General features: G+C 42.6%; 1 protein-coding gene across 7 annotated transcripts; it reads right to left on the bottom strand.

The window, feature by feature from the left end:
- Positions 1 to 90: 90 nt before the first annotated feature.
- map7d2b (MAP7 domain containing 2b) lies at positions 91 to 27,401 on the bottom strand. Of its 7 annotated transcripts, XR_008826120.1 has the most exons (18): positions 26,968 to 27,400; positions 25,696 to 25,779; positions 25,413 to 25,466; positions 23,845 to 24,005; positions 17,698 to 17,869; positions 15,064 to 15,153; positions 11,738 to 11,827; positions 8,301 to 8,419; positions 7,785 to 7,858; positions 7,466 to 7,674; positions 7,235 to 7,373; positions 6,656 to 6,836; positions 6,300 to 6,404; positions 5,790 to 5,853; positions 4,629 to 4,773; positions 3,528 to 3,823; positions 2,990 to 3,056; positions 91 to 2,956 (listed from the first exon to the last, which is right to left on the bottom strand). XR_008826120.1 is itself a non-coding variant. In XM_056364413.1 (17 exons), the coding sequence occupies exons 1-16, from the start codon at positions 27,002 to 27,004 to the stop codon at positions 3,532 to 3,534; spliced, it is 1,992 nt and encodes a 663-aa protein (XP_056220388.1). In that variant the 5' UTR covers positions 27,005 to 27,401; the 3' UTR covers positions 91 to 3,056; positions 3,528 to 3,531. The 7 variants fall into 7 exon arrangements, 6 of the variants coding, with proteins under 6 accessions (XP_056220388.1, XP_056220386.1, XP_056220387.1 ...); XM_056364413.1 differs by having other exon boundaries at positions 91 to 3,056; positions 8,301 to 8,395; positions 26,968 to 27,401; XM_056364411.1 differs by having other exon boundaries at positions 91 to 3,056.
- Between the last annotated feature and the right edge of the window lie 473 nt (positions 27,402 to 27,874).

Below are 27,874 nucleotides of genomic sequence, written 5' to 3'. Positions count from 1 at the left end.
AAAAGGAAGTGATGTTGTGTTCTTAATAATATTTTTTTATCTCATAACTTCAGGTTAAAGCAGCTGTGCAAGCAAAAATTCATTATTCACTTCAATTTTTGCAGATCAGTTTTAATTTCAGTGCAGCATAAAGTCAATACACAGTGAGATATAATGAGAAATAAGTGGCTTCATCAAGCCCTACACTAGATTTGTCATTTCATACGTCACTTATTATGAATGTCAAAGACTAAACATCTCATACAGACTGAATCTTTATTATTTCACTTCAATCTGTCACCGGCGTCTGTTTCCCGTTATTATACATTTGTTTATTTATCCAGCTCACGGACACAAATGGCTTGATGAAGTTTATTGTTCTTTTTCAGCAGTTATCCATGCACCACATCTACAATGATATATTCCACCAAGCTGCAGTGTCACAGAGTTTAAGTAATATTAGGATAAACATTATGTCCTTTATTTTTATGTCATATACAAGGGGACCCAGGAGACCCTCTTACAATGAGTTTCAGCAGAATCTGGAGGAATGATGAGCTAACATGGAGAGAGGGAAGCCGACAGGAGCGGGAAAACGTAAAACAACGAGCCGAAGGCTGCAGCAGTGACGGGGGAAACACTTTTTTCCTTCAGTGTGAAACTTTTCCACAACAGGAAAGTTTTTCAAGAACTCTATTTGAACCCGGATCTAATTTAGGTTTGTTTGCCCCCTAAAAAAAAAAAGACCAAACTTTCACCATCACCATCTGTCTTTGCTGTTTTACATGGGAATATGAACCAGATGACCACAACGTGAACTAAATTAAAGCTGTTGCTGTTGAGGACACAGAGGTCAAGTATGATTTCTGGACATTTTGAAGGATTTACATTCTACAGTTACACACATACTACACAGGTCGCATTTTTAAGGCTGATTCTAATATATTTTGACTGTTTTTAGGCCCAAAAAAAAACCTCAACAGATGAAATTAAAAAAACTAATTGGTAAGTATTTTACCCCAGAGAAGCAAACCTGGCACCTGACCAAAATATAGTGAAATCAAATGTACAAAAGTGGCACTGCAGAATGAATAAAATGTGTTTTTTCTTAAATACTTCTTAAGTTTGTAGAGAGTTCAGTTGGAGGCTGTTGAAAAAGAATCTAGTGTTCTCCACCAGAATGAACAACTGGCGCCAGACCATAATGCAACAGTTGAATAAATACAACAGGATTTGATGCTAAACGGTTGGTTTAAATTTTCATAGGTGGGTGGGGTTCTGCCGGGGAGATGTAGACTATGACATCAGCATTTTTAAAATCCTGGTTATGGTCCTGATCATCCACACAGTGAATGTGGGGCGTTTGGGGCCCCTGAGGGTCGGAGGGGGATTTGCATGTTTTGTTCAAATGTTGATCCAACCTTCCTTTCACAGAATCGTTTCTCTAGTTCCCGGTCCTCTTAGTGGAGAACGGCCTTTAAACAGCGAGAGGTGCACATGCTGGATGAAACAGCCCCAGGGTGACGCACAGAGGGAAGATGCTAACTGCACGGAGGTTTAAGGCCTCAGAGGTGATGAGCTGCGAGGTGGTGAACGCTGTTTAACACCAGAGTCTGTTCTGAATCGGTGAGGTATATTTCAGTTGGGGGAATGAGCTGAGGTGGAGATGTAAGCGTCTTCAGAGCAGTGAAACACACAACTACTGTTAAGTACTATAAACTGCAGCTTGCATGGTTACAGTCAGTGCCAGACAAATACACAACACACTGTGTCAATATTTTCCTGACCTGCAGATAAAAATACAGGACATTTTGTTTTGTTTTTTACCCTTTTCCCTCCAACTTTTCTTCATATCGTTGCTGTGGATCGTTGCTAGTCCACAAAACGTCCATCAGTTAAGTGACGAGCGGCAGAGAAACCGAAGCTATAGGCTCTACGTGTTAGGGAGCGACAGTGGGGTTATATGTGATAGTTTTCTCCAGCATCAGGATGACAGGAAATCTACAGCAGACCGGGTTTTATAGAAGCAGGAGTCGCTGTCAGCAGAAGAGCAGGCGAGCGGTGGGATAAACACACAGTAACCATCAGAAACACTGACGAGAAAGAGAGAAACTCCCACACTGTTCAAGTACAAAGCTACAACCATAAAACAGCTCGACTAGCTAGTCCTCACTGAAGATGCTACACAGGATTCACACAACAGCGTCTGTTTTACGGCGTCCCTCCAGATAAACTGCTACAGAGCCGCTGCCCGTCCCTCCCACGACAGACTCCTCCACCCAGTCACATCTATTTACAGAGTTTTACAAAAGCAGGGGTGAGAGATTAAAGCGGATGATACTCGAGTGATATTTGGCGGCAGTGCAGCTGGGCAATGTTGGCTCGGAGAGGAACAGGTGTCGAGGAGACGTACTGCACGTCTCTACACCTTCAGAGGACTGAGATCAAGGCCAACGTCAGCAGCTTTTGTGAGATGTCTTAAATGCAAAACCACGTGTAATCTGTAAATGAAAAGCAGGTTAATGTGTACAGATATTAGCTGACACTGACCTCGAACTACCCCACCTCATACCTACAAGTTTTATTTAAATAAACCTGACCATGAACTTAAGTTTACAGTCATTTTACCTCCTAAACTTCTTCTGTTCAAAGGACAAACATGCAAGACTCCAAGAATTCCTCTTATGACAATCATGTCTTAAATATGTTTCACATTATTTGCAGGATTTTATCAAACTCTGTTTCTAAGAGTCAAAATTGCCCATTTGCACTGCTGCCTGTAAATGTTGCCAGAAGCGTGACAGGTGTGTGTGTGTGTGTGTGTGTGTGTGTGTGTGTGTGTGTGTGTGTGAGTGTGTGTGTGTGTGTGTGTGTGTGTGTGTGTGGTTTGGTAATACAGATGAGAAATCAGGTGTTCAGCTGTTGTTCCTTGTGGAGATGATTGTTGTTGTTGTTGTTGTTGTTGTTGTTGTTGTTGTTGTTGTTGTTGTTGTTGTTGTTGTTGTTGTTGATGGTGATGGTCTCGTGGTCTGTTTGTCCTGGCTCCTGTTTCTACTGAACCAGCTCCTGAAAAAGCCCTGAACGAGAAAAAGAAGACAAAGCAGAAATCTGTTCAAAGTCCATCTCCCTGCCTCTTTAGACATTAAACACCATCAGATTCCTGCAGCTCAGTTTCACTATTTTCATTTTGTGCATAATATTCTGACGGCAGCTTCACATCACGACTACTGGAATAAACCGCTCCAGCTTTGATATTAATCTGGTTTGTTCCAGGTGTTATGTTTTGTTTGTTAAAGTCCATTTTAATCCTTATAAGAACAAAAACAAAGTGTAATAATGAAATGCTGCTGTGGTTCAGCGTCAGGTGTAAATTTCACTGAACTATTCTGTTGTATTGATCTAGAGACTGAGATATCTTGACTCCTGATGTGGGTCAAGCTTCAAAAACACTGCATCCTACAACTCCCACAATGCAACTTGACAGCATCTTTCAGTAGAGCCTCCCTGTCTTGGAAACCGCTCTTTACCACCGGTCGTTCTGTCTCTACCTGGCTACTGGACGTCCAGCTTGCTCGGGCCGACGCTGTGGATGAGCTGGGAGGATTCAGAGGCGGCGCTGTACGCCTGAATCAGCAGGTTCTTGTTGAGGTCGCCGACCCCGCTGCCGGCCTGCAACTTTGGGTAAGGGGGCGTTTCTGCACCCTGTCGCTGTCCTTGCCCCTGGGCGTCGAGGTCCATCAGGTGCTCCAGAGGGCAGCCGTCCGTTACCTCGGTGACGGGTGAAAACTCCTGAGCGCTCGCCTGCTCCTCCCTGGACACAGGACTGATGGAGACAGATGGAGAGCTTAAAGGAACAATGATGACAGAGACACAATATTTATTTATTAGCACTTTTCAAAACACAGCTGCAGCATTAAAGCAATATTCAGCCACTTGAGGTTCGTCTTTAGGTTTAGCTGTGAACATGTGACTAGGTCAGATCTGGAAGAACGAAGCCTCTGTGTTGGAACGAGGGCGAAAATGATAAGTCGGATAAATAAACAAAAAGTTAATAAGTAATTCATTTGATTATCAGTTAAACCAATTAACATTCCTTCATTCCAGCTTCTTCAATTATAACAACCTGCTGTTGTTCTTTGTCTTATCTGATAGTAAATCAATAATTCAGACTCTGCTGATCAGACAAAAAGCAATTTTTTGTAAATTGTAAGGAGCATTTTTAACTAATTTCTGGCTTTTGTGAGACCAAACAATTCATCAATAATCAGAAACAAATGGAAATGGATTGATCATCGGCTGCAGCACTAATCTGAACAATGACATATAAATGAATCGTTGCTCCTTCAGTCGAGACACTCGACACTAAACACTGGATGAGCAGAATTAACATGGGAAGACAATGAGATGCACAAAGGCTGACTGGTATGTGGCGAGTCACTTCAGTGCAGACGAGACGTGGCAGACACTAAAATGAAGCAGAGACATGTATGAAAAAGAAACTGCGAGTGATTCTTTGCATCCGACAAACATGCTGAGTCAACGTTTAAATTCATGTTATGTTTTTAAAGATCGATGTGAAACTGAGCGTTAAGCTCTTCAGTGTCACAGTCACACGGAGCTGAAAACACCTGAGAGTCATGTGGACCTACCTGACGTCCATGGACTGGACTCCGTCAGACAGCTCGTCCACACAGCTCTTATTCTCCAGGGGTCCCAGCATGATGACGGGGGCTTCAGCCGGAGTCGAGGTGTCCTCCTCCAGAGCGACCGGAGCTTCGGCTCTCAGGTCAGACGCTGCGAAAACACAGTGATGTCAGAAACGCGCTTCTCTGAGGAATATATCTATTTTTTAACTTAAGTGTTGTTTTTCTTTTTGTTGTTTTGTTGTTGTCAGTGAGACAAACGACAGTTACACCCTGGAGTTTCTCAGTCTTCACGTCCCTCAGGCTGAGAAGACTTTACATTTCTGCTTTAATGTTCCAGTTAATAGAAAATAAAGTGTGAGACGCTCTTCCGCCGTGTGTTCAGGTGACGTGAGTAAACATGGTGTTCACTGTTTGCGGAGACATTTCTGTCCTGATCGTCTGTTTGGCAGATGCTGAAACTCGGTGTGTGACACTGCAGAGATTAGTGTGTTTCACCTGAGCTGAGCTGATGTAGGTGATGGTGTTACTGCCAACAACCAGCAGGAGGCACTGTCCCCCTGCCTGTCTAACACTGCTGAGTCACACTGCAGCTGCAGCTCAGCTCAGTTTCACCAAAACATCATCATGTTGGAGAAACAAAAACATTTTACAGTAAAAAACATGAAGAAAGAAAAATGAAGAGGAGAAAACAAACAACAAACAACAAACAAGTAAAAGAACAAACAAAATAAAAGAGCAAATAAATTCTGCTGCTGCAGATAATGAAGCCATCAGGAAGATGAGGGCATGAGTTCAGAAGTGTGTGTGTGTGTGTGTGTGTGTGTGTGTGTGTGTGTGCGTGTGTGTGTGTGTGTGTGTGTGTGTGTGTGTGCGTGTGTGTGTGTGTGCGTGTGCGTGTGTGTGTGTGTGTGTGTGTGTGTTGTGTGTGTGTGTGTGTGTGTGTGTGTGTGTGTGTGTGTGTGTGTGTGTGTGTGTGTGTGTGTGCGTGTGTGTGTGTGTGTGTGCGTGTGTGTGTGTGTGTGTGTGCGTGTGTGTGTGTGTGTGTGTGTGTGTGTGTGTGTGTGTGTGTGTGTGTGTGTGTGTGTGTGTGTGTGTGTGTGTGTGTGTGTGCGTGTGTGTGCGTGTGTGTGTGTGCATTGGAGGTAGGACATATCTAACATTCACCTGAGGCACCAGATGGAGGCTCCACTTCACTTTTCCTTGTTCTTTTCATAATCTCCTCGATTCTCTGTTCAAACACACGAAACACGGCTCAAACAAAAATAAGAAATCTCCATTTAGTAAGATTTCTGGAGCTTTTGGTCAGATTTTATGATCTTCCTCAGCAGATAGAGTTTTCTCGGTTCTCAGAACATTGTAAATGTTCAAATTTACATTCCATCGCTGGATGACAAAAATATTTCATCTGGGTTTCTCTTCATGACAACTGGACAGAATCAGTGTGCTGATGAAGACCATGTGATATGATAAAAAGGTCTAGAACAGCAACTAAATGGAGCTTGTGGTGGGATTGTTTTGCCAACTGCTGTTTGTATGATCTATTATAAGTGGTAGTACTATTGCTTAATGTTTGTCCTTTATTCTGAAACATATACATACCATATATACTGGGTAAATACATATATACATATATATATATACATATATATGTATATATGAATATATCTGTGCTACCTTCTTCCTCTGCAGTCGCTCCTGCTCCTCCTGGATGTGCAGCAGCTCTCTCTCCTGTCTCTTCCTCTCAGCCTCTTTCTGGGCTCGCAGGAACGCCTCCTCCCTCTGAAAAACATCAGGAACATCCAGTTATTCACCTTTTCTGTCTCTGAACTTCACTTTAAAACCACGTAGATTATAATTTATCACCCGTATCTCCATCAAACCGCTCAGAGTGTTAAAGATATCACTGAAAACCAGCAGGGACAGTGAAACAGAATCTCAGGCTAAAAGACTTCAGCTGTTACCTGAAGTTCAACTCACACTGAAGGATTCTGGGATATTTTCTAGATAAACACAGTAAAACAGACGGTGACCTCTCTGTCCAGCTGATCGTGCATGTCCTTCCATCTCTGCTCCTTCTGTCGTCTCTCCTCCTCCTCCTTGCTCCTCCTCTCCTCCTCCCTCCTCACTCTCTCCTCCTCGGCCAGCTGTGCAGCTTTCTCCTGTCGCTCCCTCGCCTCCTGCTGCCTCCGCTGCTCCTCCTCCGCCCGCAGCCTGAAGGAGCACGAGAAACAATAATCGCACATTTCTATCATCTGGATCCCGTCGTTTCTTTTCTGTGATTATTCTCTGAAACATCATTAAAGACGAGTCGTGTTTGTTAGAACTGAAGCTGAATCCAGAACAAAAAAGTACTAACACAACTGACTGGACATTATTGATCGCTGTGATGGGCAATGATGGGTGAAACTAGGTCTAATCAATATTTATTGTTCAGTTTGTCAAAAAAATAATATTTTCCACTGAAGCATCGACAAAACAAAAACATTGATCGAATTGTAAATGAATAAAACACAGTTTAATCGATCAAACTAAAACATCCCTCTGCAGTAGTTCCTGTTGAAAAGGTTGGAATTATCCTTTAAGAATCACGTATGTAGACGACCACACACCTCTCCTCCTCCTGCCGTTGTCTCTCCTCCTGCTCCTTCTGTATTCGGGCCAGACGTCGTCTCTCTGCCAGCAGCCTGGACGCTTCCTCGGCGTCCGTCGTCCCGCCGACGCTCCTGCCCGTGGGCGTGCCTGGAGACTCTGTGCGAGGAGACGAGGGAGGGTTGATTCTGTCTGACACCGACACTGATGTCATCAAAAACAAAGTCACGCATGACGCCCGGCGCCTTTACCTGCGGTCAGTTCTCTGCTGGTGGATTTGGGGATCTTCTTCTCTGAAGCTTCAGATTTGGTCGATTTCCTCTCCAGGGTGCCGTGACCTTTGACCTCAGAGTGACCCCTGTCGTCGGTGCCGGGGGTGGTGGCTCTCTGCCTGAGCGGGGAGGGCGGGTACTGTCCCGGAGAGCAGGGAGACTGGGCACGACTCCTGGTCGACTTCACCCTAAAAAACCCACGACAGCATCAGATCATCTGGACTGTAATCCAGGTGTGTGTGTGTGTGTGTGTGTGTGTGTGTGTGTGTGTGTGTGTGTGTGTGTGTGTGTTTCATACCTTTTTGGTGTGGCCGGGCCTTTGCTGTTGGCCCTGAAGGAAGAGCTGCGAACCGGTGTGTTTGGAGTCTCCCCCTGCGAATCACATGAATCCATTAATTAATATTAATAATGATATGAACAAAGAAAATCCACCTGCTGGAGGTCAGAGGTCAGAGCCCAGAACTTCATCCAGAACGACCTGAGGAGAGTCTCACCAGACAAGAAGCTTCACTTAGTGTTTCCACCAGCACTGTGAACAGCTGTGTTCAGGAAAGAAGCCGCCATTATCAGTATTACTGACTGTATAGAAACATACAGCTGAGAATGACTTTCTGACTCACTCGCTCAATACGACATGAATTTTTAAACATGAGTATAACTCCTGAAAACACTGACAAGCCTGTGAGCTACATAAGAGTCTGACATAATGAACTCTTGTTTGTTTGTGTGTGTGTGTGTGTGTGTGTGTGTGTGTGTGTGTGTGTGTGTGTGTGTGTGTGTGTGTGTGTGTGTGTGTGTGTGTGTGAGGTCTGACCGTGGGTGTTTTGGCTCTGGACGCCTCCTCGGGGAACCCAGCGATGCTCCTGCGGTTGGAGGAACTTCTGTATGGTCTGTGGTTGCTGGGGGAAGCTGTTCGATGGGACACAAAAGACACTGATGCGTCACAAACCAACACACACACACACGAACACACACACACGAACACACACACACAGATGGATTGAAAAATCCACACAAAAACACAAACGTAGACACCGATGATTGACACAGAGAAATCAGAAAATCCGGTGAGTGAAGATCTTTTTATCAAGTTCAGTTAAAGTTAAAAATATTTTGTTCAGTGTTCAAACATTTTCTATAAATGACTCGTATTGAGATTTTGAACCTACTTTCACATTTAGCCATCCTTCTGTCTGGATTCACTCCATTATGTTCAGTATGCCTTTACCTAATCCTGCCTAGGCAACAGTATAATTTCCACTGGGAGTGGGGATTACACGACCCCCCCCCCCCCCCCCACACACACACACACACACTTTTATCGTCTCTGACTTTCTAACTGAAATCTCTCTGAACAGTTTCTTCTTATTTTCCAGCCTCCAAAAACCCACAGAAGACTGAGGAGAGGAGCTCAGACTCGTTAGGCTCCGCCCTGTTTCCTCTCCGAGGCTCCTGCAGCCGGGGGGGGGGGGGGGGGGCGCTGCAGGCACCACTCAGGACAGAGATAACTACCTCCTTCTCTGCATTACTTACAGTTCAGTCATAGTTTTACAATCAGCATGATGTGAACCTTGATCACTCGTGTTGTTTAATCACTTCTACAGATCATTCAAAGATCCATATTTTCTTCTTCTGTGTTTTATTTGAAGTGTCGATCCATCAGAAGATATAAAAACCATCTCAATGTAGTTTTACATCTCCTCTCTCAGGCTTCTCTCTGCAGCTCTAGTAACAACAGGTTGGTGAGCCAATCAGAAGAGAGGAGGCTCTGAGCCTCTCCTCTGATTGGCTGACTGTTTTCTGAGTGATCCAATAAAAATACAGCCGATTTCAGGTAAAAACACTCAGAGAAACCAAATCCTGCAAGGTTTGGATGGTGGGTCCAGGTGGGCGGGGCTTGGTGACTGCTTCGTTGTGACATCACAAAGTTCCAGAAGTCCTGACGGCTGGTTTTAAGGCTCAGTTTCTGAATACAGGCTGTGTGCATTTCTCTGTGGACTGAGGCTTTGATACTTTCACAGTATTAATATAGAAGCTAGAGCTGATCTATAATCACACTACACATGGACACACACCTTTACACTGGAGGAGCTTTCTTGGCATTTACCTTTCGAGCAGCTACAGGTTCTCATCATGCTGCAGAATCAGACATGAATCTCTCTCTGCATCTAAAAATCTATAGTTTCATTGAATGAATTGAATCTTTCTCACCTCTCTCTGGTGAGTGGAGGGCGGCTGAAGAATTGGAGAGCTGCTTGTTGATTGGCGGGTCCATGGCGGGTGGAGACAGGAAATCAACAACTAATAAAAATAAAAAAAATATAAAACAAAAAATCAGAAATGAGCAACACAGACCCAGAGAGAGCAGCACAGACTCGCTGCAGCTGCTGTACTGACTGATGATGGCAATGTCACGAATACGTTCAATAAACGTCCTGATCCCCAAAACAAACACCCATCACACGACAAACACAAAACTGCCAGCTCGCACAGAAAATAATCCCGCCGATCGATGAGCCATGCAGGCCGCTGAATGAATTAACCTTGGTGATGCAAGACAGAAATGAAGCAGCAGAACAGAGAGCGCAGCCTCGTCTGCAACCTGCTTCATCATGACATGGAGGGGGATGATACAGAGATGCAGCTGATGCTAATGTTTCCTACAGCACCTGAAGGCACCGTGACGAGAGAAGATAATAGACAGCTAAAGTCTGGAGGAGACATGAAACACGTTAAAAATACTTTTCTATTACTGCATTTAATGCTTATATCATATGTCAAAAACTGTTTAATTCTAAACTCTTTTTAGAGTGACTAAGAGAAACCTGTACCGATAAAAAACACATTATCATTACATTTACACAATGTTCATTAATTTGTTTTATCCATTTAATAAACTAAAAAAACTAAAGAAATAAATACAGTAAATAAAAGATGAAGAAATATAATGTTTTTTAATGGATTTAACTATTTTTCAGGTGGAGAAATTTAATTAAAGAAACTTAAAAAAAACTGTTTCTTACAAATTAATTACAGATGTGAAATTACTTTCACTTTTGCCCTAAAACATAAACTGTGTTCACATGCTGCACTAATTTGAAAGATGACAAGTAATCCTCAATCTTCTCATTGGTTTGCACATTTTCTAATTTAAGATTGATTTGATATATTTGACATGAATCTATTTCTTTTAAATGTTGTTAGTTTGTTTTATGGTCGTTGATCAACAGACAGAGTCCGAGCTGAAAGTGAGGCAGAGTGAGACTCTGTCGTCCCGCTGACCCGGCGTCAGCTCCTCTTCCTCTCTAATCATCCTCTCTGCATCCGCCCTGCGCTCTTACTGCAGGCCGCTCCACAAAGACGGAGACGTGTGATATTACAAACCGATGCTCTTATGTTTCTCCACAGTCTGGTGAAGAAGTAAGAACCTTAAAATACAATAAAAAAATGTGAGTTTTTGTTTAATTCCCCTCAGGGTGTGAGCTGGTTCAGTTCAGTGCGGGGGGGGGGGGGGGGGGCGCTGCAGGCACCACTCAGGACAGAGATAACTACCTCCTTCTCTGCATTACTTACAGTTCAGTCATAGTTTTACTATCAGCATGATGTGAACCTTGATCACTCGTGTTGTTTAATCACTTCTACAGATCATTCAAAGATCCATATTTTCTTCTTCTGTGTTTTATTTGAAGTGTTGATCCAGAAGAAGATATAAAAACCATCTCAGTGTAGTTTTACATCTCCTCTCTCAGGCTTCTCTCTGCAGCTCTAGTAACAACAGGTTGGTGAGCCAATCAGAAGAGAGGAGGCTCTGAGCCTCTCCTCTGATTGGCTGACTGTTTTCTGAGTGAGCCAATAAAAATATAGCAGATTTCAGGTAAAAACACTCAGAGAAACCAAATCCTGCAAGGTTTGGATGGTGGGTCCAGGTGGGCGGGGCTTGGTGACTGCTTTGTTGTGACATCACAAAGTTCCAGAAGTCCTGACGGCTGGTTTTAAGGCTCAGTTTCTGAATACAGGCTGTGTGCATTTCTCTGTGGACTGAGGCTTTGATACTTTCACAGTATTAATATAGAAGCTAGAGCTGATCTATAATCACACTACACATGGACACACACCTTTACACTGGAGCAGCTTTCTTGGCATTTACCTTTCGAGCAGCTACAGGTTCTCATCATGCTGCAGAATCAGACATGAATCTCTCTCTGCATCTAAAAATCTATAGTTTCATTGAATGAATTGAATCTTTCTCACCTCTCTCTGGTGAGTGGAGGGCGGCTGAAGAGTTGGAGAGCTGCTTGTTGATTGGCGGGTCCATGGCGGGTGGAGACAGGAAATCAACAACTAATAAAAAAAAAAAATATATAAAACAAAATCAGAAATGAGCAACACAGACCCAGAGAGAGCAGCACAGACTCGCTGCAGCTGCTGTACTGACTGATGATGGCAATGTCACGAATACGTTCAATAAACGTCCTGATCCCCAAAACAAACACCCATCACACGACAAACACAAAACTGCCAGCTCGCACAGAAAATAATCCCGCCGATCGATGAGCCATGCAGGCCGCTGAATGAATTAACCTTGGTGATGCAAGACAGAAATGAAGCAGCAGAACAGAGAGCGCAGCCTCGTCTGCAACCTGCTTCATCATGACATGGAGGGGGATGATACAGAGATGCAGCTGATGCTAATGTTTCCTACAGCACCTGAAGGCACCGTGACGAGAGAAGATAATAGACAGCTAAAGTCTGGAGGAGACATGAAACACGTTAAAAATACTTTTCTATTACTGCATTTAATGCTTATATCATATGTCAAAAACTGTTTTAATTCTAAACTCTTTTTAGAGTGACTAAGAGAAACCTGTACCGATAAAAAACACATTATCATTACATTTACACAATGTTCATTAATTTGTTTTATCCATTTAATAAACTAAAAAAACTAAAGAAATAAATACAGTAAATAAAAGATGAAGAAATATAATGTTTTTTAATGGATTTAACTATTTTTCACATGGAGAAATTTAATTAAAGAAACTTAAAACAAACTTTTTTTTGCAAATTAATTACAGATGTGAAATTACTTTCACTTTTGCCCTAAAACATAAACTGTGTTCACATGCTGCACTAATTTGAAAAATCTTCTCATTGGTTTGCACATATTCTAATTTAAGATTGATTTGATATATTTGACATGAATCTATTTCTTTTAAATGTTGTTAGTTTGTTTTATGGTCGTTGATCAACAGACAGAGTCCGAGCTGAAAGTGAGGCAGAGTGAGACTCTGTCGTCCCGCTGACCCGGCGTCAGCTCCTCTTCCTCTCTAATCATCCTCTCTGCATCCGCCCTGCGCTCTTACTGCAGGCCGCTCCACAAAGACGGAGACGTGTGATATTACAAACCGATGCTCTTATGTTTCTCCACAGTCTGGTGAAGAAGTAAGAACCTTAAAATACAATAAAAAAATGTGAGTTTTTGTTTAATTCCCCTCAGGGTGTGAGCTGGTTCAGTTCAGTGCGGGGGGGGGGGTCTACTCTGGCTGCATCTGTAATATTGGACAGGGATGATTGGAAATGTCTGGTGGATGGTGTGTGTGTGTGTGTGTGTGTGTGTGTGTGTTTGTGTGTGTGTTTCGATCTGATTGCACTTGCCTGTGCGGAGGTGGGGTCTAATAAGTTTCACAGATAGCTACAGGGTGGATGTCTGGTACGGTCTGGTATGATGTATGGTGTGTGTGGGTGTGTGTGTGGGTGTGTGTGGGTGTGTGTGTGGGTGTGTGTGTGTGTGTGTGTGTGTGTGTGTGTGTAGAGAAGCTGGGCGTTTTATGGACTGGGCTCCCTGCTGAGAACGATATGTATGCATCGCTAAACACGGCTCTGGGCCAGGAAGACAGGAAGTGGAGCAGCCCTTTGTTGTGATAATGCTGGGGGTGGGGGAGCATGTATGTGTGTGTGCATGTGTGTGAGTGTGTGTGACACTCATTAGCCACAAAGGAGAACATGAGTGGGAATATGAACCGTGAACTGCAGATGAAAACGGGCTCTTTCTGTTACACACCCACAAATCCAGACAGAGAAACACAGATAGTCTGAAGACAGTCGGTGCTGGAAGTCGCAGTTCTTTGTCTTTTCCTCTCTGTTATTTCTTTTACTTCAACTTCATGGTTTTATGTTGCGTTTATAAGCAGCATATAAATGTTTTATGAATGGTTTATAACACACTGTAATGCAGTTATAAGCAGATATAAGTGTTTATAACTATAACTCCTCCTGGTGGGACATTAGTGGATTCTGCTGTAGAAACAGATAATCCAGTAAAACACATAAAATATAATGTTTTCAGGTGAATTTTAAATGTTACTATACATTTCAAATATCCTTATAGTTATTATTAGTTTATTATAATCAGTAATGTTTGTAAATGCTAAAGATGGGAACTTAAAGTGAAGTAAGGAGTAGTTTTTGCAGAGGGTATTAAGCTTCTTGTGCTATGAGATATTTTTGTCTTGAAGCTTCATTATAATCATTTCAGTAAATATGTCTATAATAATAATCATATCTTTACACATGTGGCGTCTCCATTAAATAAAATCAAGCAGAGATGTGATTTCTCTCTGTGGGACGGGATGTGCAGTTGTTTTCATTGTGAATCAAAGTTACTAAAGAAGGTCACACTAGTAAAAATCTGAACAGTAATTGGCTGTAATATGTAAATATCACGCAGCTGATAATCACACGGGAAAACCAAGGTCCATGAAGTTATTTTAAATCTTCTGCAGCATAAATTTATAATCAAGTCAGCAGTGTTCGTGCAGACGACAACATGCTGCTCATGTACTGAACAGTGTGTCGGGTTCGGGTTATAAAAGCGGCTTGAAAGGCGCTATAAAAATCTAAGTTATTATTATCCTTATTATTATTATTATTATTATTATTATAAACGGCAGAGATTCAGGCTTGAATTTAAAATTATTTTCAGTAACTCAAACCACATGTTCCTCTGGGTGATTGAGGCAACGATAGAAGAAAAGAAAAACATGTTCCTGCATCAAACACCTTGAGATTCGGCTGCAGATTTTCCCAGCGGGTTCTGCAAAGATATTTCCGAGCAGCATTAATGTGTTCACTGGAGGGTTTGCAGCATTTCCTGAACCAGACTGTGCAGAAAATAAGAAGCCTGGAAACAGCTAAATGAATTTCTACCTAGACAATAAATCTAAAAATAAATAATCTCGTTGTTCGTTTTATCTCCGTTTGGGGCGTCGGCTCATCTCCAGTGCTGGATGTCGCTCTATGGATTTGTTCGACCACAGAGAGGCGCAGTTTGTAGCTCACATTTTGAAACTTGTGCGAACTACAGTTATCCAGACACGCTGATGACGCATCTCTACGTAAAGACATGTATGTTCATGGTGAAGCGTCCAACACTGCACTGCAGGACGACGTTACAGCCGGTGAGACAGCACAGACACGTCCACAGACATGCAGACACGGAGCAGCTGCAGGTGAGACAGCAGGGGTGGTGGCGGGGAAGCGGCGTGGGCGTGGCACACAGAGAGTCATGTGATCTGTACCGTTACGGGATTGGCCGGCACTGGAAGCAGCGGGGGGCTCATTGGGCTGAGCGGAGCCAATGGCATGGCAGGGCGGGGTCTTAGGGTTACCTGGGCAGCAGGTGAAGCAGAGCGGAGAAAAGCAAAGCGGTTACACACTCACACACGCTCGGATGCACCGACACATGACACTCGTCGAAACACACGGGAAAGACACACTGGGAACAACAACCGGCCTCCATCCACACACGCAGGAAGCGTCGCATCGAAACCTTCAGATGGATTAAACAAGATTATAGATGCAACATGAAGCCGAGCAGCAACAGCTTTCACAAGGCTGAACAGAGGGAAGCGTCATTCAGCTGTGAGCGAACCAGAGCTTCCTTCAAAATGAACGTTTACCGCCCTGCGTTAAAGTCCCTTACATCGTGAGAACACTGTAGGTAGTCGACTGACAATGACAAGTAAAAAGGGATTAGGACACTCAATCACAGCTGCTTGTTGCATGGTTGCATAGCTTCAGAAACCCCTCCCCCCACACACACACCTTTCTGATGTCAGATTAGTGAGACTGTGTCCAACCGTTCACTCTGTGATCGGCCAGCTAGCAACAATCAGAGGCCATTTTCTCCAGAAGAGGAAAGTTCATCAGCGTGAAAGTCTTCCAGCTCATTGTAAAGAAAAACCAAACTGTTGGACGGATTAACTACAAACTGAACTTTTGACCTGAGGATCAGCAACATTCACAAAGAACATGAATGTGTGAACGAAGTACGACACACGTCACCATGAGCATCTCCATCATCCAGCAGCTGATGAGATATTCAGACTGGCTGGTCGACATCAGAAAGCTTCATGCTGCGAGCTTAAAATAAACACAAACACCTGCTCTGATTCAAATAAAGGCCTGGAAGCAAATACACAGTTTGTTAATTTACAGTAATAAAAATATTGTAAAGGTAATGCATGTTTTTAATCTGACATCTACGGGTCACTGACATGGACTTAAAAACACAATTCAATTTATTCACCCTTCATTTCATGGTTAGAAAACTCGGATAAAAACTCTGATTCCATCTAAAGTTTCATATATTTTGTATTAGATCTTATTCCAGCTCTTTGTTGAAGCTTTATAATGTTAAATATTCAAACAAGAGAAATATTCCAGATGTGTTCAGAATCATTTTAAACACATCTCCACAAAGAAATGGATCCTGATGTTTTTACCATCTTTGGAAACTTTTATTTCTAAGTTTTGTGTGTTTGACCAAAGTTTGGCTGCACAGCATGAGTTTGTAATGTCTGCCCTGTTATAGCTGGTTGATTTATAGCCGGGAAGGTCAGATTATGATTGGCTGATCGATTGCCTCCATATTTCTTTCAGTCCTTCAGACCCTAAAGCTCGTGGCCATGCGAGAGTCTGTTGTGATGTATTTCTGGATCAGAAAAACAAACGGCCGCCGCCATGACGGACTGAGTGTCTTGTTAGAATGAAACTGAGAAAAAGCAGATTTCACAGTGGACTCCCTCAGTAACAGGGAGAAACACGCAGCATGAAACACACACACACACACACACACTCTGCGTCTTCGGTGAGTCTCTGTCCTTTAATCGAGTGGAGCTGTAAGATGAGATGCTGCTGTTTCTGCTGCAGTGAGCGTTGTGCTGGGCCCCGACAGATCCCAGAGCAGCCTCCCTGCCAGTCAGCCGAGCCGGAGCCAGACGAGCTGCTGGGTGGACCCTGATCCCAGGTCAGTGCCAGAACGGCGAGGCTGATGGGTACTGTGAATAATTGATGGCGTTATGAATGCACCACAGGATCTGGAGCCTGGCTGGTGGCGTTCTTGGCCTCCTGCTGGCCGACATGACGGCAGAAATATCTCGGAAAAGACGGGGGGGATGTGACACGGCAGAAAAAGAAAGAGGCGGAAAAAAACCGAGATGGATGCTGGCACCGTAAACTGCCTCATGTCGCACTTCGTCTGCGTCGGCCTTGTTGCGTTCAAGGTTAGATGTGTAACTCCTGTTCTTCTGGGAATTAGACCTGTCTCCCATCGCGGAAATAAAACAACAGAGCAGTGACACACACATATAAACACACACACACACACACACACACACACACACACACACACACACACAGACCTGTAGCACATTTACAAGCCAAAACCAGCAGCAGTTTATAAACACAACTTGAGTGTGTGTGATCTCTCCGTGAAGCGTTCGTCACTGTCAACAAACAGAGCGTCTCTGATGAGCCTCAGAGACAAAGCGCTCAGCGGCTCCTGCATTGCAGCCTCCACACCCTTTTCCATCCACTGCCCTTCTCTTTTCTTTCGCTCCATCACTTCATCTCATCTCCCTCTTCATCCTCACTTCATCTGCTCTTTTTCCGCAGCCGCCCTCTTCTGCTTTGTCGTCCCTTCCCTTTCATCACATCCCACCATCCCCCTCTTCCTTCTCCCCCTGACCTCCAGACCTCCTCGCCAAACACCTCTCCTCTCTTTTCCTCCACTCCCAGCCCCCATCATCAGTATCCACCCGTTTGTTCTCCCCCGTTCTACATCTCAAACCAACCCTCCGCTGACATCATCACAATCATTCTCCTTCTTTCTCCATCATCTCATCAACAAAACCACCTCCCATCATACTCACCCTCCGCTCCGTCAGGCGGTCCTCCCCATGTCCATCGTTTGGGTCTGTTATCCAGGTGATCCCCTCCACCTCCTCCTCCTCCTCCTCCTCCTCCTCCGCCTCCTCCTCCTCCACCTCCTCCTCTTGTCTCTGCGCCCCCACCTCTCCGGCGAACCAGGGCCTCCAGCCTCTCCTGCTCGTTGCGTTCAGAAACAGGGAAGAACAGACACTCTCTCACTGAGCCATCGCTACGGCGACGGACGCCTGGCGATGCGCTCGGAGACAGCTGCGCCATGGTTACCGCATACATCCGCAGCAGCCTCACCCCTCCGTCCTATTCGCGCTCGTCTGCTGGCGGTCACCAGCGCTCGATCGCTCGCTCGTCTGTCACTCAGTGATACATTATACAGCAGCTCTCTCTCTCTCTCTCTCGCTCTCTCCGTCTGCCGCTCCCTCTAGGTAGCACTGATTCCCTCTCTCTCTCTCTCCTACCTCACAGTTGTTCACCCCACCCTTCCTCTCTCTCTCTCTCTCGCTTTCTCTATACCTCGATCTCCCTCTCTCTCTCTCTCTCTCTAATGTCTGAGTCTATTTCACAGAGCACTTTACAGGAGGGGACAAAATGCAACCAGTCACCTCCCCCACGTACACACACACACACACACATACACACACACACACACACACACACACAGACGGAGTGGGTGGACTGGATATTGATACTGGTTGCATTTGCTTTATCTCCAGTCTCCTTCACTCTTTCGACCCTCCTCTGCCTCCTTCCTGTTTACAAGCTGTAATTTCATAAAAAATACACAGAAATCACAAAAAAACACTAAAACAATATATGTGACACATAATAAAATCTTTCAGTGTGTAAGAAAAACCTTTTGCATATTTTTTTGTATGAACTACGCCCTTTATATCAGCGAGGGTTGACTAAGCATGAGAAACATGCAGGAGAGTTCAACAGCAGATTCATCACAGGGCTGCTGAGTAAGACTTGATTAGTTTTAGATATGTGTATCTAATAAACTGTCAGCTGAGTGGACACTAGGCTGTGTCTTGATCTTACTCTGCTAATACACAATAATGATAAAGAGCAAAAACAACATGCCTGATCCATAAATAATCCTTTCTGCAATTTCTGCCTTTAAATTTGGGTTTTTACTGTTTAATGAACAAAGATCTTAAAAGTCTTTCAGGGCTGTAGAAGTCCATCTTGTCATTATGCTTTTATAAGGAAGACACAGTGAGCTATTGTCAGATCTGGTGACGACACAGTGTCTAATCTATTATTCAGATATATATTAATATCAGATAATCAAAGGGATTTCATGGGTTATTACAGGGTTTCTGCAGGTTTACCAAATTAAATGTGAAGCCTTTTTAATAACATATGGGATGAAATTTAAAACCTGTTTCACGATCAGACCAGTTAAAGTATAAAGTATGATAGAAAGGTGATGTCATATCATTGATCCAATTACTCATCCAACAGTTACACAGCAACATGATCATTTATATGGAGTCATGTTTGTGTCACATGATGAATCTCAGTCCAGTGTTCCCGCTCTTTCTTTTCTCTCTGTGTTTGGTCTCCACCAGCTCCAGAGGGAAACATCTGGCTCTTTAGCTGCTAAATGCTCCACTATGTTCAGCAGCTGCTCTGATACACAGATAAACAACGAGCTGAAACTCTGTAAAGCAGAGAGGAGCTTCAGGGTGATAAATATATCGATTACAGCTGCTTTAAGTTCATTTACGTTTTTAAAATCAACACTTTCCTAAAGCTTCTTTCACTATAGTGACTCCTGCAGCACAGAGCACCGTCACAACCATCACCACCTTTAGTTTACAGGTGAGTGACCTCTGACAGCTGACAATCACAAACACAACACCAGCTACAGCGGGCAGGAGACAAGAGTCAACACCTTTGGAGATGAAATCATTGAAACTTAATTAAAGGATTTTTAAGGTTTTTAAAGAGCTGCAGATACTCTGTATTATGTTTTATTATACCGATCAGTCTCCACCTTCTTCTTTGTTTCAGTAGCGGATATTGATTGATTACTATGTAAATATCTCATCGCCCTGCTGCGTACGACACCAGTTACCTTTAAAGGAATCACAATTATCCAGACATCTGTACTGCACAGCTGTGATACTGATGAAGGCTTTGTGAATAAACATCTCATCACCGAGTGACTCTCCTCTGCTGTAATCTGGGTGTGGCGTGAAAATCCAGTTAAAAATCCAGCAGCAAGAAATCCAGTGGATGGTTAGAAATAAAAAGCACTTTAAATAAATACGGGCTCATACATTATAAAAATACACGGGTACAGTTGTCTTCCTCTGGATGTCTCATTTGTACATTAGTTCTTTAAGGTAATTGATTAAGGCCTTGATTTTTATGGAGATATTTAAGTATATTTAGTGTTGTGTTTATTGTATTGTATATTGTTTAGATTGTTTATTTATTATTGGTTTAATATTTCTTCTCTCTGCTGATTGGTGCCTATGATCACATGCAGACATTAGTTTGTTGTTGCAGGGCCAGAAAAAGAAATAAAGAGACGACTCTTTCTCTTTTGCTGTGTCTATCTTCCACCTTCTTCCTCTCATACTGGTTTTTCAATCAGTGACTATTAATGTGGGGGTGTCAGTGAGCAGACAGCAGCTGCATACACAGTAATGGCCCAATATAAAGCTGATACACTGCTCCACAGTGCTGTTTATTTATAAGGGATGGAAAGGCCCCACCTCAGCATTGTGGGGGGTTTGCTGAAGGTGCATGCACAGTCACGCACTGACTGCAGGAGGGAGGAGAGTCGAGGGGAAGAGGGATTTAAAGGGAGAGAGGGAGGCATCAGAGAGGAGGAGAGAGGTGGACGGAGGTATAGACGTACTGTAGATAGAGATCAAAGTGGAACTACAACAGAGGGAAGAGCAGGACGGAGGAGCAGACTGCAGCCATGACTCATTCGCTGCATCTTCAGGACTGTAGGAGAATCTGACAGATCTCACAGTAATGCAGCCTGGAATATAGTATATATATATATAGTATAATAATTATACAATAGCATGTCCCACAAGGGGTGTTAAAGCTAATAGAACCTGTCTTTATTAACAGTTTGCAGTTTTACACAGTTCCTCCATTATTAAACCTGCATTTGTTTTATTTATCAGGGGCATGTGCATTAATCAACATTAATTAGCAGCAAATGTTCTGGAGTGAGTCGTAATGGATTAATTTACATCTGCAACGCTTTATCAAAATGTTAAATGAGCCTCTCTGTCGAGATGAAAAACACGACGAGCATCACACTGACTGACACTTTAAACAGAGAACAGGTGAACGACCGAGACGACCAGCACCAAAGACACAAACTGATCCAGGACCGCCGTGACGATCCTGAACCGATCTCCCAAGAACAAGGAGCTTTTCAAACATGATCCTCCGCCGATTCATTTTGTTCGTGCGACTTCAGTCGTATAGAAAAGGTTTTGAATTTGAAAAAAGCTGCTGTAAATTTAGTTATTTTGAGGTAAAATAATCACAAAGCAACAATGTTCAGCTGAAACGATTAGTCACTTCATTGATTACTTATATATATTAGTACAAAAAATATATTAGCAACAATTTTAATAAAAATGTAAAAGCTGTGACTGTTGGCTGTCACCTTGGGCTCCCACAAATTCTGGTGGACAAAAAAATTAACTGATTAATCCATTAAATATTGATCAGATAAAAATGAAAACAACTGCATATGCAATAGTCCTGGTGCACTGGACAGTCATAAACTACAGACTGTCTCCTGCAAACAGAGACAGAACTGCTATTATATATTGATCGAATATTGAACTGCAATAATTTTGGAAGTGGGATCATTGTTTAAATCATTTATCAAGCAACAAAGTCAAACAGTTTGGAAGAATTTTTCTTTGATATCTCTCACTTTGAAATGAATATTTTGGGGGTTTGACACGACATGAACAAGCAAATAAGTTCCACAAAGAAAAAACATTCAAATAAAACGTTCAAGGTAAAAATCCAAATGTTCAAATCCAAATATTCTAAAAGCCGAGGTGAAACACTAAACCATTTAAAGCTAAACTGAAAACTGAGGAAGAGGAATCAAAACAATAAAAACGATCATTAAGAAGTTGCAGCCCTAACTGTAACTAAAGTTTAGTTCAGTAAATATCTATAATAAAAGACTAAATCAACATCAGATTTAAATCCTATATTAAGTCTTGTGTGTGTTCTTCTATATAATCTGGGTCACATTGATTCTGCAGATTTTTTTCTTCTCACAGGAGAAATATGTTCTTGTCACAGCGCTGCGAGCATCGACTGTCTGTTCCAGTAATCAGCACATGATACAGTGATGTCATCTCCCTGTGAGACTGACCGATCATTATGTCATTACATTATGCATATGAGTGTGTGGAGGGGAGGGGGCTGTTAGCATGCAAACACAGGCTTTAAATCAATAGAGACCCCCCCCCCTCTTCTCCTCCAATCCCCTCTGAGAGGTGAACGGTGAGCCCCCCCCGTGGACACGACTGTCACTGACTCGGGGCTCGTTAACCCTTCGTGTGCTGCTCAGCGTTTGAACAGGCGCTAATAATTTATGCTCTGACGGGGCTGTTGCACAATCGCAGCAGATAATTCATGCTGGACGCTAAAAACAGATCAGAATAATATGAGTCACGTGACGCCCACTCATGACTCACACACAGCAATGAACAAAGTGAGGAGTCTTGTTCATGTGTGAAGCTGCTGCAGCAGTGAAGCTGAGCAGACGCTGTTTGTTTTTATTCAATAACTCACACATCACGCTTTAATCAGCTTTTCTGTACAGCCACAACCTGCGACCTTTACACACACACACACACACACACACACACATATATATACATATACAGATCAGCTGACCGACCAGGACGAGGAGCTCACACTGAATATTGGCACAAAACCTCTGAGACGTAAAAGTACGTCGTTAGGACCCTTGAATAATTCCCTCTGCAGCGAGTCTAATGCAGAAAACCGCCCGAACTTTTCACGTTTCACTCGAACGCACACAATTGGTCAGCTGACAGAAAGTCATTAGAGCTTCTGCATTAATTACTTGCTATTTCCTTTAAACTCCGGTTCAGCCTAACAGCAGCTGGTTATGGATCGACTCAATGAATTCAGTGGTGGAGAGCAGAGAGAGAGAAACGGTGAGAGGGTGAAGGATCACGGGTGTCTGATGTCTTTCATCACAGTTTCATCCTCAGACCTTGTTTCTGAGTCAGAGTTCGTGAACGTGAACGACAGAGTGATGGAGAGTCCAGATGAAGGGGAAGTAGACACAGTGTTGTTGTCTCGACCTCCAGATGAACTGAATCTTGATGCTATGATCACATTATGTGACTGTTTCACAAAATGATGTCGTCTAAATGAATTATTATAAACAAATGGTCTTTTGAAAATTGACTGAATAAGTAGTTGACGTTGCTGATTTACTGGTTCATTGCACAGATCATCTATTTGAATAATGTTATGTCAATTTGTAATAGTTTATTGTTGTGGGACACATATAAATATAATAAAACATTAATATTATTGTGTGTTATTTAATATTTTGATATTATTTTTAACCATATCACCTGAGATCCGACTGGACAAAAACATTCACATCATGCTCCGACCAGCTGTCTGCCACATACATATCTAAATACTCATATATATATATATATATATATATATATATATATACACTGTATATTCACTCTAACACAATTAATTTGACTTCATCAAGTAAAATGTTAACAAGATCTTTGGACTGGATGTGGAAACTTTGACAAACAGGGTTCAGTATTAATACTTGGTCAGATCTTTGTTGACTTCTTTCTTCGTGCCTGATTTAAATCATAATTTTGTTAATTTTATACATTTTAACTTGGATAAGTTAATGTAACTGTTAATGTCAATAAACCGATCTACAAATGAACCTTTAATACAGCGAAGATACAAGGATCCACGTCCGTAGTTTACAAACTTCTGACAAGGTGTTAAGGTGGATGTCATGTCACGACCCCAACAACAAAATGTCTTTCTGTTCTCCCACCTCTTCTAATGAGCAGTGAAAGCATCATTAGTGTGCTGTGACCTCTGACCTTTTCTGCCTCTTGCTTCTGCCGCCTCTTCTCTTCGGCCGCCGCCCTGCGCTGCTGCTCCTTCCTCCTCTGCTCCTCCATCTTCCTCCCTCGCTCCTTAGCGGAGCGCTCCAGCTGCTGCTGCGCCCGAAGCTGCTTATCCCGCAGCACGTCCGACAGCTCTGCGCACGCACACACACACACACACACACACACACACACAGTGATGCACACGAGGGGAGGACTTTGGGAGGTTGTGTTTTGAGGAGGTAACGTCTTTTAATGGTCAGAAGAGGAGATGGTCCCAGGAGGTAACGACTGCTTCAGGGTCGTAATGGGCTTCGAGCTTTTGTTTCAAGACAGACATGAAAAATTGTGGATCCTTCCTTTAAACCCCCAAATGACCTTGGAGTCCTCAATTATAGCTGCGGCTCTGAATGTAAAAGCCTTGTATCTCCAAAATGTCATCTTTGCACTCGGCTGCAAAACAGCTCAACGACACAATCAGCTTTAGAGATTACCAAGAGAAATTTCTCTCTTTTCCTCTCTCCTGTTTTTGTTTTTGACCTTTTTCTGTCTTTTGTTCTTTCCTTTTTTTTATTTAAATCAATTCTGCCCAGAGACACTTCAGTGACTAACTGATTATTTTTGATAATCTAACAAACAACATTCAGAGGTTTCAGCTTCTGAACTGTGAATATCTGCTGGTTTCTTCAGTCTTCTATGATGTTGAACTGAATATCTTTGTGTTTTGGACTGTTGGTCCAATAAAACATGACATTTGAAGACGTCATCTTGGGATTTAGGAAATTCCGATCGGCATTTTTTTAAACCGTTTTCTGACCTTTAATAGACCGGACATCTTATTGATTATTTGAGAACTGTCACCAGCTTCCTTTGTTTCCCTTGTGTTTCTTGTTTGTTTCCCTCTGTGTTTGTGTGTGTGGGTTTTCTGGGCGTGGCCTTTTGGCTACTTCCTGCCATTCCACCTGCACATGTGTTCCTGACTCTGCAGGATATAAAGACCGGCTCTACACGCCACTACACGCCGGTGCATCCGTTTACCCATGTGGCTTCAGACGACCCTTGTCCTGTCCTGTATCCTGCCTCACCCAGGTCACCGGTTCACCTGCAAACACCAGCTCAACATCCTGTACACAGCCTGCTCAGTCTCAACCATCGCTCCTGGTCCAGTCACCTGTGATGCTGCCTGAACCTCTCTCCGCCTGAACCGGTCCAAACCCAGAACCAAACGACCAGAGAACTCACAATAAACAAACTCTTCTCCACTTCGAACCTGTTCTCTGTGTCTCACAAACACAACCAGAACATAACCAACAGATTAATCCATAATAAAAACAATCATTATTATTGTCAATATTCCAACTCGCCTTCTTCACAATGAGTGTTTTTACTTTGAGTAAGATCATATACTAAAATAACTCTTTTTCCTGAGGTAAATATTAATCCATTTGTATTTCCCACTATATTTCAGCAGCAGCTCGTCCACGCTGTGTTTGTGTGTGTGCCAGGGACAGACGAGCAGGACGGACCCCATCGAGCCCCACCAGCTGTAGAGCTACTCAAACCTTGTGTCTTCTCTCTGTCCTCCCGTCGCTCTTTTGCTAAGTGCCGCCGGGAGCCTTCAGACAGGTGAAGGAAGGATTAAGCGATTAGTTCATTTATCACTCCGAATGTAAAATATAAAAACACAGAAACAACTAAAAACTAAGAGTGTAATTCAAACACTGCTTGTACTTGCAGCTGGGTGATTTTATTCATCTGCATTTCGTCTTATTTTGTTTTTGTTCTGATCTGGATTGTGAAGCTAATGTCAGAAAATCAAAGAATGCAACCTGATTAGAAGTTTACCTGGAGGGCTGTTGTGATTGGATGGCGATCGGGCAGGTGACGCATTCCTACTGGTGTGCAGCGGCGCAGGAGGGGGGGCCAGCGCTGCGTTTTTTTGGAGAGAAGAGTCAGACAAGATTCATGCAACGTCCCACTGAGAGGCAAATACAGCTAAAAAGATAAAGCTGGAGAGTGATGAACGTGACTCCTGCATCTCGTCAATCACACACACACTTGTCATGGCGTCCAAATGCAATAAATCTCCTGTCAGTCATCATGTCACATTTAGGGTCAGGTGTCAGTGTAGGACCCCTGAGCATAACCCTCAGCCCTTCTCCTGCAATGTTTTTATTTCTCAATCTGTCAATCTGACATAAAAGCAGCCCGAGAAAATCTATCGACCAACTGCGACGACTTCACGCCAACACCAGAGAAATCTAAAAAAAGCTCATCATCACACACACACACACACACACACACACACATACAGCCAGTAGATGTGCAAATATATGCAAATCTGAGCTAAGTCCTGAAGTGTCCCATGGGTTCTGCTTAGCTTCATCTTCAGTCAAAATTACATCACAGGCAAGAAACAAAAAAGACATAAACCAGCTGAATCACATGTTTTTAAGGATTTGACTTCCTCCTTTCAGCTGAGGTACATGACATGTACGACCATCATGCTGATTATAAGATGCTGCATCAGTAGAGGAACATGCAGCAGCAGTCAGCCTGTCAGTCAGTGAGCAGGGATGTAGGGGAATGTGTGAATGAGAATATTTAATGCAGGGTATTAAAAAAGAGCATCTATAAGGAAAAATACATATATTTTGAAATACATGCCAACACATTTTTGTTTAGAATATACTGTATATTATAAATGCCATGAAAGACATCACGTATTTTTGTATTATTCAGACTATATATAAAATGCAGCAATATATTTTATATTCTTGTATGTGTTGCAGATTCATATATGTAAATTTTCCTACATTAAAAAAAAACCCATTTATGCCAATATTTAAAAACCAATGATCCCCATACACCCAACAATCTCCATGAATGAAACCCTACCTTAATCAATTATGCTGACATCATCCTTAAAAACATAACACATCAAATACAAAGCACAGCATTAACCTGAGACATCTAACAGGGTCTTTAAGGGGAAATTCATTGTATTTTAGGAACTTAACTCAGTCCCATTTCCTTACAGATTTAGTGTTAGCATCTGTGTGCAACTAAATTGAAAACCCCGTTCAATTTATTGGGAATAACTGCATTTTTCCTCACCTGTCATGTCGGGGCGGCTCGCGGCCACTTCAGTCATCTTAACGGTCGTTTCTTTTTCCCGCGACCTGACAGGCGCCACAAAACCGTTAAAACCCCCCTCGGGAGACCGGCGGTGCTGTGCAGCACAATGACTCAGGAAAAGACGGGTGGAAAGGAGAAATACTGGGAGCTTATGGTAGAGAGACGGAGGGAGGGAGGGAGAGCCTATAGCGCATAGCTTTCATCGTTTTTATCTTCGTTGTTGTCAGTTAAACCTCCATCACTCCCAATATCGTAGCCGTTTTTTTTTGAATTTTGAAAGAGAATTAACGGTTGGTCCTACCTCAAAAAATTTAAATACTGTTGAATATATCATAAAAAAATTGAAATATTGTATTTTAAAAAGAAAAATACACTTATGGAGGATTGAATTAAATTAATCTTTCGTCGTGCGTAAGTCTATTTTTTTTTTTTTTCGTTGCTTTTTAACAAATACAAAATCTGCAACCGCCTCACATTTGGCTAATTTAAATATTAATGCGCAGAAAATCACCACTCACGCCGTTATGCGTTGCCTAGCAACCAGGTATACCGCTGCCAAAGAACTATACAGCTTGGCGGAGGAATAAAACCTACAAAAAATTACATTTGAACTCTTCTAGGGAGTTTTCAGATCCTTTATTTAACCTAAAGTGCAAATATTACACGGTAAAACACTCAGTTTTTCATTGAAGTAAAGTATATAATTAGGTTTATGATCTGAAATTTATAGTGTTAAAAATTAAAAGTAGGCAGGCTACTCAAAGCAGAGACATGCAAACTGCACAGTTAAAAATGTATTTAAAAAAATATTAAAAGGAAAAACCGCAATTTGAAAAGCTGGAACTTTTTAATGTTTTCATGAAAAATGACGTAATCGATTATCAAT

Source organism: Seriola aureovittata, chromosome 20, assembly GCF_021018895.1.
Source record: "Seriola aureovittata isolate HTS-2021-v1 ecotype China chromosome 20, ASM2101889v1, whole genome shotgun sequence".
In the NCBI taxonomy this organism is placed as follows: Eukaryota; Metazoa; Chordata; class Actinopteri; order Carangiformes; family Carangidae; genus Seriola; species Seriola aureovittata.
The sequence above is the reverse complement of the archived record's forward strand: the minus strand, read 5'-3'. Positions and strand labels throughout refer to the sequence as shown.